Source organism: Nerophis lumbriciformis, linkage group LG02 (assembly GCF_033978685.3).
Source record: "Nerophis lumbriciformis linkage group LG02, RoL_Nlum_v2.1, whole genome shotgun sequence".
In the NCBI taxonomy this organism is placed as follows: Eukaryota; Metazoa; Chordata; class Actinopteri; order Syngnathiformes; family Syngnathidae; genus Nerophis; species Nerophis lumbriciformis.
In genome coordinates, this window is record NC_084549.2 from 58,012,501 (window position 1) to 58,024,972 (window position 12,472).

At 37.3% G+C, this 12,472-nt stretch overlaps 1 protein-coding gene across 1 annotated transcript; it reads left to right on the plus strand.

Moving 5' to 3' along the window:
- The first annotated feature begins 9,269 nt into the window (after positions 1 to 9,269).
- six3a (SIX homeobox 3a) lies at positions 9,270 to 12,110 on the plus strand. The gene is made up of 2 exons (XM_061965473.2): positions 9,270 to 10,279; positions 11,596 to 12,110. Exons 1-2 carry the CDS (start codon positions 9,588 to 9,590, stop codon positions 11,786 to 11,788), a joined length of 885 nt encoding a protein of 294 aa, XP_061821457.1. The 5' UTR covers positions 9,270 to 9,587; the 3' UTR covers positions 11,789 to 12,110.
- Positions 12,111 to 12,472: the final 362 nt, after the last annotated feature.

Genomic DNA, 12,472 nt, shown 5'->3' on the forward strand with positions numbered 1-12,472 from the left:
CAATTAGTGTATAAATGAGCTCATTAATTAAAGACTTAGGTCTACTTTATTGACGAATCTTCACTTATAAGCATGTCAGCTATAGATCTAAACTAGAATCATTGACATAATCCTATGTGTATACTTAATGTGTACTTCACTAATAATGTGATTGGTATAATTCATATGAAACAATGAAGAGATCATGCAGATATATTTTTTACATGTGAAAAGTGATGACCTCGGTCCCAATGTGTCAATGAAAAAAAGTTTTGGTTTTTTTACTTTTCAAAAAGTTCCAAGTGAGCACGGATGGAAGATGACAGCAAGCCTCCTATTTAAAACTGCCGGCTACAAATATGAATGATATCATCATCAGATCATACGTGGAAGAATGAACATGCAGGCCCCACTCAGGCTCCCCTTCCTCCCTCTTTACTTCATTCATTCAGCAAAAAGCACACATAAAAATGAATAAAGATTAAACAGTTTTCGTTAAAACATTTTTTAAAAGATTGTTGTTCAATCAAATTGAAATAACTACCTCATTTTTTTTATTTTATTTCCTTTTCAGACATGTTGAAATGTAAATTAAGTACTTTTTTGTAAAGTATTGTGTTGAGCAAAATCGACTAAACCATAGAAAAGCACGTTCAACTCATAGAACTGTAACAATATAGACTCTATTTGTTCCTAATCCTGACAGTCGGTACACACACAAAGTTCCCACGCGGTGTTAAGCCACTTTTCCACTGCAGGAACTTTACCCCGAAATAATTTTTACCTAACTATGACCTTTACTTGGAACTATTCACTTTACCGGTAACTATGAATTTTACTGGGAACTGGGAACTTTACACACCACTATGAACTTTACCAAAAACAAAGAATTGTACCTGAAACTGCAAACTTTACAGGTAACAATGAACTTTACCAAGAACAACAAACTTTAGTTGAAAAAATTAACTCTACCTGAAACTATAAACTTTACCCGAATCTACACACATGCAGGAAGTATGAACTTTACCTGAAACAATTAATTTTACCCATAACTATTAACGTTACGGGGAACTATAAACTTCAACTAGAATTTTACCTACAACTATATGAACTTTGCCCAAAACAATTAAATTTACCCAAAACTATTAACTTTACCGGGAACTAGGAACTTTAACCGGAACTATGAACTTTACCTAGAACCTAGGAACTTTACCCAAAACAATTAAATTTACCCAAAACTATTAACTTTACCTGGAACTATGAACTTTAACCGGAACTATGAATTTGACCTAAAACCTAGGTACTTTACCCAAAACAATTAGCTGTACCCAGACCAATTAACTTTACCCAAAACTATTGTCTTTACCTGGAACTATGAACTTTAACCGGAACTATGAATTTTACCTAGAACTATATGAACTTTACCCAAAACAGTTAACTTTACCCAAAAAAATAATAATTTAAAACGGAACTATGAATTGTACCTAAAACCTAGGAACTTTACCCAAAACAATTAACTTTACCAAAAACTATCAACGTTAACCAAAACAATTAAATTTACCCAAAACTATTAACTTTACCTGGAACTATGAACTTTAACCGGATCTATGAATTTTAATTAAAACCTAGGAACTTTACCCAAAACAATTAGCTGTACCCAGACCAATTAACTTTACCCATAACTATTGTCTGTACCTGGAACTAGGAACTTTAACCGGAATTATGAATTTTACCTAGAACTATATGAACTTTACCCGAAACAATTAACTTTACCCAAAAAAATAATAATTTAAACCGGAACTATGAATTGTACCTAAAACCTAGGAACTTTACCCAAAACAATTAACTTTACCCAGACCAATTAATGTTACCCAAAACTATTGTCTTTACCTGTAACTATGAACTTTAACCAGAACTACGAATTTGACCTAGAACTATGAACTTTACTTGGGACTTTTAACTTTACCCGGAACAATGAACTATATCCAAAACTATTAACTTTACCCGGAACTATGAACTTTACCCAAACCAATTACCTTACCAGGAACTATGAACTTTAACTGGAACTATCAATTGTACCTAGAAAAATATTAACTTTACCGAAAACATGTACCCAAAACAATTAACTTTACCCAGACCAATTAACTTTACCCAAAACTATTGTCTTTACCTGGAACTATGAACTTTAACCAGAACTATGAATTTTACCTACAACTATGAACTTTACTTGGGACTTTTAACTTTACCCGGAACAATGAATTATATCCAAAACTATTAACTTTACCCGGAACTATGAACTTTACCCAAACCAATTACTTTACCAGGAACTATGAACTTTAACTGGAACTATCAATTTTACCTAGAAAAATATGAACTTTATTGAAAACATGTAACTTTACCCAAAACAGCTACATTTACCCAGAACGATTATCTTTACAGGGAAGTATGAACTTTAACCGGAACTATGAATTTTACCTGAAACAATACACTTTGATCGGAACTATTAACTTCAAATAGAACTATGAACTTTACTTGAAACATTGAACTTTACCCGGAACAATAAACCTCAACAAGGACTATAAACTTTACCAGGAACTAAAACCATTATCCAGGACAATTAACTTTACCTAGGACAATTAACTTTACCTAGAACTATTAACTTTACCCGAAGCTAGAAACTTTACCCAAAACTATTAACTTTACCAAGAACTATAAACTCTATCTGGAACTATAAACTTTACTAGGAACTACAAACTTTACCTGGAACTATAAACTTTACCCAGAACTATGAACTCTATCTGGAACTATAAACGGTACTAGGAACTACAAACTTTACCTGGAACTATAAACTTTACCCAGAACTATGAACTCTATCTGGAACTGTAAACGTTACTAGGAACTACAAACTTTACCTGGAACCCTAAACTTTACCAGGAACAATTAACTTTACCAGGAACTATGTGTGTTTGGATTGACATTTGTCAGAGTTACAAATTGTGGAGAAAAAAATGTTTGTCAAAAAACCCAACCGTCCACTGCAGAGGACGTTGCTTCTCAGGACATTATTGTTTGGATTGGACATTTTTACTTTATGCTACGAAACCCAACCACAGACTGAAGTCAGCACTAATGTGGACAAAGGTGGAGATTCCAACTTTATAGTTTTGTACTGGGAAAATGGTAGCAGCAACAGGGGTTCCATTTTTGAGCAGAAACAGAAAAAGACAAGTGTGTATAAAATGAAAGCAGCAGTGTGGTTCAGTCGATGGAGAACGAATTATCAATGTTTCCCTTTCTGCATGTCTTTACAAAAAAAAAAAAAAAACATTTTAAACTGTTAAATATGACTTAAAGCGTTAGCATGTGATTAATCACAAAAGAAATCAAATTAATCAACTATAAAAGCTGATTAATCACACAATAAAATTTGATGGGACATGCTCCTTTACCATAACAGCGATCTGTGGGGGTCACGTTTTGCGTAAATAAGCGCATGTAAAATGTCAATTAATGAACGACAGGGCGCTTCCTATGAAACTAAACTGCAAACATATTCCTTCCGAGCCCCTCCCTGCTCCGTCATTGTTAAGAATATATAATAATAAAGAAATATACGGAATATGATAAAAAAATACTTCAAAACAAATACAATAAAATATATAAAATAAATAAATAAATAAAAATGAAAAATAAATAAATAATAATAAATAAATATATATATATATGTATATATATATATATGTATGTATATATATATATATTATTTTTTATTTTATATATACATACATATATATATATATATATATATATATATATATATATATATATATATATATATATATATATATATATATATATATATATATATATATATATATATATATATATATATATATATCTTATTATTTATATGTCTTTATATATATAAAGAATATTGTAGAAAAAAACGAAAAAAAACAACACAACAATATAGTATATATATGTATATATATAGTACAGGCCAAAAGTTTGGACACACTTTCTCATTTCAATGCGTTTTCTTTATTTTCAAGACTATTTACCTTGTAGATTGTCACTGAAGGCATCAAAACTATGACACCTGTGAAGTGAAAACCATTTCAGGTGACTACCTTTTGAAGCACATCGAGAGAATGCCAAGAGTGTGCGAAAAAGTAATCAGAGCAAAGGGTGGCCATTTTGAAGAAACTAGAATACGAAACATGTTTTCCGTTATTTCACCCTTTTTTGTTAAGTACATAACGCCACATGTGTTCATTCATAGTATTGATGCCTTCAGTGACAATCTGCAATGTATATAGTCAAATATATATATATATATATATATATATATATATAATTGCAAATGTCCCCACAAAGTATACCACTGACTCCTGTTGTGTAGTGTTAGTGAATTAAGAAATAAGTTAAAAAGATGTGTTTATTATATATTGTTTTAATGATGTTAAAATGTGTACTTTGCACACAAAAAATTTAAATTTTCCATTTGAATTGAATTTAGTTAAAAGCATGCATCATAAATAAAAACGGTGTTAAATTAATATGAAAATAATTTTACATAACTAAAAATGAGGGGGCAGGGGGATGCTCCAGATACAATTCTGCTTACGGCCCCAATCTAGCCATACATATCATTGCAGGGGTCTTTTTAAAATCAATTTAAATTACACAAGCAGGTGAGATTAATCACGATTAATCCTAATTCAACAGTGTGATTAACCCCGTTAAGAAAACGCATGTTTTTTTGTTTTGTTTTCTTCAGTGAAATAATAATAATACAAAAATAACATAACAGATAATAAATGATAAATATTATTAAATAATTTGGCCCAGGTCTAAATAATACTCCCCTGATGAACTATATTTAAAGTATTGGTGAAATTGACAGCAGTGGATGTACAATTTAGGGGGCCACCTGTTTGTGTCATCATGGTGCCAAAGGAGTCCTAATTGATTTTTAAGTGGCGTCTCTGGAGAAGGAATGATGTGTGTGTGTGTGTGTGTGTGTGTGTGTGTTTGGGGGGGGGGGGGGGGGGGCGCATCACTCCATGTACCTGAATTGAAGGGCACTGATGGGGATGGGGGGCACAGGGAGCAGTGTAGGGGAAGAAGTTGGGGGGGGGCGGGTGCAGGGGGAGGGGCCTGCAAAACAGCCCCGCCCCTTCGGTTTTTACAAAAGTGAACTTATTGTCACAATGGCGGATCCATCATGCATGCATCATGCGCAGCTCTGCACGTGACGTAATGATTAAGGAGCGGGTGGAAAAAAGCATGCATGCATGCATAAAAAAAATCCTGCAGAGAGCGGAGCAAAGGAAGGCATTTTTGCACACAGCTTGATTAGAAGTTGACACAAGGTAGACGTCTTAGGGGGGAGGAGCCCTCATTAACTGTCGCTAACAAGCCGTGTAAATGCACTGATTGGACAGCTCCGATACAAGCGAGCTGCCAGGAAGTCCTAATGAGAGCACACAATGCAAACTATACAAGAGAGAGGAGGGGAGGGGGAGAACTGTTAGAAAGTTTGCTTGGAACTCTGCTTTTATATCTTCACACATTGGTTGTTGTTTTGGTTGTTTTTTTTTGTCTTTTCTTGCACATTCTGATTATTGCTTCAAAGTGACAACGTTATGCAAACGCACGTTTAACATGGATAACCTTTCAGAAATGTAAACACAAATAATATTCTGACAGAAATAAAAGAGACTAACAAATAATTACTTTCAAAATATGTAGGCGTTCATATTAATTTGTACATTTAAAACGAACACAAAGAGCTGTGGAATTTGCATAATTTAACGTGCTTGAATAAATTATATATATATATATATATATATATATATATATATATACATATATATATATATATATATATATATATATATAGTAGGGACAAGAGGTAGAAAATAGAAAATTGATGTATATATATATATATATATATATATATATATATATATATATATATGTACATACATATATATATATATATATATATATATATATATATATATATATATATATATATATATATAATTTATTTAAGCACGTTAAATTATGCAAATTCCACAACTCTTTGTGTTCGTTTTAAATGTACAAATTAATATGAACGCCTACATATATATATATATATATATACATATATACATATATATATATATATATATATATATATATATATATATATATATATACGGTACACATCAATTTTCTATTTTCTACCTCTTGTCCCTACTATATATATATATATATATATATATATATATATATATATATATATATATACACATCAATTTTCTATTTTCTACCTCTTGTCCCTACTATATATATATATATATATATATATATATATATACATACATCAATTTTCTATTTTCTACCTCTTGTCCCTACTATATATACACACAAATATATATATATATATATATATATATATATATATATATATATATATATATATATATATATATATATATATATACATCAATTTTCTATTTTCTACCTCTTGTCCCTACTATATATACACACAAATATATATATATATATATATATATATATATTAAGCACTTCAAAAATTAATAAGCTTATGTTTGACTATTATATTTACAAAAAATATATATTTTTCGAACATATCTAAAATAAAGATATTCTAATCAAATCAAATTATAGGAAAAAACACGCAGACTTTTCCAACTCTGTATTGAATTAACAAAATTAATTTAACATGTACAAATTTAAGTAGCTGAAGTTATTACTTTTTTTTTTTGTTTGTTGTTATTTTTGAGGTATATAATACTCACATGGTGACGCATTAGAAGTCCTCTGATTGGAATACAAACTGAACCACTACCAAAGAAAAAAAAAGAACAATTAAAATACAGAAAAAGGTATCCTTACTAAGTAGTCCATGCATAAAATGGGGGGCAGGAGAGGTTTAATATAATCATGCAAAAACAAAATTCAAACATTCGATTCCAAACTGGACCACGACCAAAGGAAAAAAAAATGAATTAATTAAAAAGAGAAAACAGTATCCTTACTAAATAGTGCACGCCGTTCTAAAATGGGGAAAATATTACTTTAACCATGCAAAAGAAAAAAAAAAAGTCATGCACTCCCATTTGCATGCAGAAATAAACAAATTAAAGACAATAAATAAATGCTAATTCAGTCTTTACGTACCGTGGCTGTGCTGCTTTATGTGCGCGCTGCGTCCACGCGGGCTGTCCCTCTTCTGTGTGCGCGCGCGCGCGCGTCACGGAGGGGAGTGCACGTGCACATCTGCACACACACACACACACACAAGCACACACATAGTTCACAAATAAAACTCATTTTGCTCCATCCTTGCACTTTGACACATTTCTCCTGTCTTTGCACACTCCTCCCTCGTTGATGACGTAACACGCACGGCTTTGTTTACTTGCCCCAGGACGCTAATTGGTCAATTAAGAGCCGCACATTAATAATGTGATATTAACTGCAGAACAAGAGCACTTCTAGGTGCGTGCAATCAACACGTCAGTGTTTGTGTTACACTTTTGATAAACACACTTCATTCAGGACTAAGACACAAACCCACCCACCCCCAGCCCTCCCTCCTTTAAACCCCCCCTGCTGCTCGGAACATTGAGCAAGCCCTCGGATAAACACACAATTAGTGGCAGGTGAATAAACTTGTTTGGGAGGGGGTGTTAATTACATGCTTAACGTAAACAAAAGGCGCGTAAAAGAATGTGAATTAGCACTGCGGCTAACTCCCACCCCCCCTCCCCTTCTCCCCTCCATTCAGGTTTTACATTTCACCTCTTGTCCGCTCTATAGGAGTGATTTCCGAATTGCCTGCGAGGGCAACCCCACCCAAAAAAAAAGAAAAGAAAAAAAAAGGAGAGAGAAAGACGTCCACTAAAACATAATACTAGATAATACCTGCAGATTTACGCTTTCAGTGGCGGACACCTAAATTGGTGCGCCGGGAGAGCCAGTCAGGTAAGGAGGCTTTGCATATTAGGCTCTATGTGACGCTAAGCCTTCACTTGTAACTTCATTTAGTGTGTGTGTGTGTGTTTGTGTGTGTTGTGTGTATGTGTGTGTAGTGCAGAGAGAGCGAGAGAGAGCGAGAGAGAGAGAGAGAGGCTTGGCTTTAACCCCAGCGTGAAAATACCAGCCTTTTACTTCCAGTCCATGGACCCCTTCTCCAAAGTTTGCCACTTGGATTTACTCTCTTGCTTCAGGGGGGTAACAAAGTGGACAAGTTGGGGGTCCTATAACACACAAACACAAACACACACACACACACACACACATAATCATAAACAGCAGAAATATCATCATCCTGGAACTTGCAAGCATTGTTTGCAAGGTGCGTAAAAGTCCATGCGTAATGGTGCTTTTACGCAGAATGGATAGACTCACAGATAGTCATAAACAGCAGAAATATCATCATCCTGGAACGTAAAAGCATTGTTGGCAAGGTGCGTAAAAGTCCACGCGTAATGGTGCTTTTACGCACAATGGGTTTGACTCACTTTTCTGACTCGTGCCCCAAAGGTCTGTGGTGAAAGTGCACATCTAGACGGGGGGGGTGGGGGTTTGAATTCCAGAATGATTTTGCAGCAAAGGCGGCTTAGGATCATTATGTCAGATTTCTGGAAGGTGCGGGATTACGGCGTCTCGAATCGTGCGCGGCTCTCACAATGCGCGCCACTATTCGCCCCGGCCGCGATTTTTAACACCCCGTCTAAATATGAGCCGCAAACATGAAAATCACACCGCCTCGGCTACCGCGCTAAAGCCGAGTCCTGTGACCGCGGATGTGGACATGGATCGCGTCCTTAAGCATGAGCGGATTAGGGGGAGGAAGAAAAAAAAAAAAAAGAGAAAAAAAAGTGAGTTGCAAGTACTTGACTTGTCGTGAATCGAGTATCGGTAAAGCGGCGATCGCACCCGGTGACCAGGAGGGGAAAAGACGGACCATCCGGACCTAAAAAAAATAAAAAATAAAAAATAAAAAATAAAAGTAAATTCAAATGTTGTCCTCCGGAGTCTGGAGCCATGTCCGCCGCCTCCTTCTCTGCGCGTCCTGCTCGTTAAAGACGACAATAATATTCCACCCTCTAATTGCTCATTCCGCGGACAAGAGCTGCGGATGTTCGGCTGGGGCGGAGGGAGGGGGGAGGGCATGGGGGTGGGCGCGCCGGGAGGGAGGGGGTTGGTGGGGGGGGGGGGTTACCGTGGAGATGGAAGACTCTGATAACCCCCCGTGTGCGCGGCACTGCCGGTGAAAGCCTCTCGCTACGTACTGGCTAATGATTGGCACGCTTGACAGTGATTGGCAGCGCTGCCATGGCAACGGCGCAGCGACACCAAGAAGACCAATAGAAAAGGGAAACAAAATGTTTCAATGCTACACTCAACGGCGGATTTAGGGGGGAGATATTATGAGGCTGGTGTCATTAGGCGATAGCCATTGAATCATTCGATCTCCTTTTTTTTTTTACGCGCAACTTCGCCGTGCTGGCTCTGGTGGTCGGGCGCTCGGTTCGCCCCCTCTTTTTTCTCCATCGTCTGGGTCGCTCTCTCAGGTCATTTCCATGGTTTTCCGATCGCCTTTAGAGCTTTATCCCTCCCATTTCTTCCTGCCCAACTTCGCTGATCGCCCGCTGCTCCTGGCGAACAGCGCGCCCGCCGCCCGGTCCCCGGAAGACTTGTCCATGTTCCAGCTACCCACACTCAACTTCTCCCCGGAGCAGGTGGCGAGCGTCTGCGAGACGCTGGAGGAGACCGGGGACATCGAGCGGCTGGGTCGCTTCCTCTGGTCCCTGCCCGTGGCCCCCGGAGCGTGCGAGGCCATCAACAAGCATGAGTCCATCCTGCGCGCCCGGGCCGTGGTGGCCTTCCACACCGGCAACTTCAGGGACCTCTACCACATCCTGGAGAACCACAAGTTCACCAAGGACTCGCACGGCAAGCTGCAGGCCATGTGGCTGGAGGCGCACTACCAGGAGGCCGAGAAGCTGCGCGGACGTCCGCTGGGTCCGGTGGACAAGTACCGGGTGAGGAAGAAGTTCCCGCTGCCTCGGACCATCTGGGACGGCGAGCAGAAGACGCACTGTTTCAAGGAGCGGACGCGGAGCCTGCTCAGGGAGTGGTACCTGCAGGATCCCTACCCGAACCCCAGCAAGAAAAGGGAACTGGCGCAAGCCACCGGACTCACTCCCACACAGGTCGGCAACTGGTTTAAGAACCGGAGGCAACGAGACAGAGCCGCGGCGGCCAAGAACAGGTTGGTGGATTTTTACACTTTTTACACCCCCCCACTCAACTTTTACCTGGGGGGGGGAAAAAAAGAAAAAACAGGAGACGAAAATAAAAAAATAAAAAAAATAAAAAGAGCTCCGGAGTTACTGGAACCTATACGGGAGATTCCACCGAGCCTACCCGGCTTGGGTGCGCCTCTAAGCGGCCACACGTTGCAACATTGAGCGCGAGCAAACAAAAAACAAAAAAAACAGCTTAAATCGTTCCAAAAATGTCACTTTTTGCACGACACTTTTACGCTCGTCACAAACAAGCGAGCTGAAGAATAAACAACACCATAATAACCATAAAGTGAGATTTATTTGCACTAATGCAATGAAAACAAAACTACATAAAAAGGTCAAATAAGTTTTGTTTTTGCTGAAAAAAATATGTCACTATTTTTTTTTTTTACAGGAGCTCCTGTTTATTTTGGACGTTAATAGCAATTTTTTTTGACAAAGTATATATATATATATATATATTTATATCTAGATCCCACTGTATCTATTACAACAGTTACGGTAATATTTATTTACACTCCCCCCTGCCCCCACCATCCCTGCACACACTTTTAGCCGCATTTATCATTTTTTTAATGTCACTTTGCGTTGTTATAAGGAAGATTATCCCAGATTATAGTATTGATATTCATACTTAAAGCATTATGAGGCTATATTCATAACATTAAGTGTGGTATCATTCCACTCAAAACAATTATAATTGATTAAAAACAACACACACACACTGGAGATGAGCTAAGCCATATGAAAACTATTTTTAATGCTCTTGATGAATGAAGAGATATATTTCCTCGCTGATATTATCCCGCCACGGTGGAGTTATTATTATGATTGCAGATGAACATTTAGGATGATTGCAATAAACTATACGTCACTCATTCATTCATGTAACATGAAACGCTGCAGCACGATGGAGGACGATTTATTTTTTACAAAAAAACAAAAACAAAAAAAAAGATTAGTGCAGCAAATATGTGCAGAAATTATTGCATTTTATAGAAATGTGTGTTTTTGTTGTTGTTGTTTTTTATGGGAGGGGGACATTTGCTCCAAACAGTGCAGTGTTTTGTGATGGAGGCATGCATGCATGGCATCATGGGGGCCGGCTTGGGGGTGCAAAGAAAAGGCGACCCCTATTTTGCAGGATGAGGAGGAAGAGGGTGGGGGGGGGGCATTCATGGTGAAAAGAAAAGTCTAATTGCCATTTCTCTCGTTTTGCTGCAAAAAAAAAAAACTAAAAAAAAAAAAACCTCACCCCTTTTCCCTTGCTTGCTTGCAGGCTGCAGCACCAAGCAATAGGACCCGCCGGCATGAGGTCCTTGTCGGAGGCCGGCCTCACCCCTCACAGCTCGGCCGAGTCGCCCTCCACCGCGGCCAGTCCCACCACCAGCGTGTCCAGTATGACGGAGCGGGTCGACACCGGAACCTCCATCCTGTCCGTCACCTCCAGTGACTCGGAGTGCGACGTATGATACACGCAAAAAAGAAAAAGGAAAAAAACAAAAAAAAGAACAAACAAAACAAAAAAACACTCAAAACACACAAAAACACGCAAGAAAAAAGAGAAATATTTACAGGGGAAAAAGGACCTGAGAGGAAGAAAGAAAAAAAAAGACTTATGAAATATCGCGGATGGAGGAGGCTGATTGATATAAATATTGAATAAAAAGAGATAAAGCACGTTGTTTTTTATTATTATTAAAAGCGCTTTTAAAAAAAGGACCCCTCCTCCTCTTCATCAAAAGCCCCCCACACACACCATAGACTCTCTATCGCATGTTTTTTTTTTTTTTTTTTTTTTTTTTTTCTGCATTCTGCAAAACGCAAGAGGATTTTTTTTTTCCAACCAGGAGCATCAATGCAGATGGAATTTTAACATTTTCACCTTTTTTATGATGAAGATGATGATGAAGAAAAAGCCGTCAAGATGCACATTTTCATTTTTCTCCCCTACCTTTGTTTTTTTCTTGTTGTTGTTTTTGTGTTCATCAGACAATCATTTTAAGTCATATACTGTATGACTAAGCACCTTTTTTTTTTTTTTTTTTCAAGAAAAAAAAAATAATCCTGTCACTGTGGGGTCGAACTACTTGTATGTTGATGACTGTATCAGATTTTTATTTTTTATTTTCAAAATTTTATATGGAATGATGTAT

Bases quoted from the DNA above. Each gene is read 5' to 3' on its own strand.
- six3a (XM_061965473.2), top strand. From the start codon at position 9,588: ATGGTTTTCCGATCGCCTTTAGAGCTTTATCCCTCCCATTTCTTCCTG. The intron at 10,280-11,595 runs GTTGGTGGATTT...GCTTGCTTGCAG, and splicing joins GCCGCGGCGGCCAAGAACAG to GCTGCAGCACCAAGCAATAG.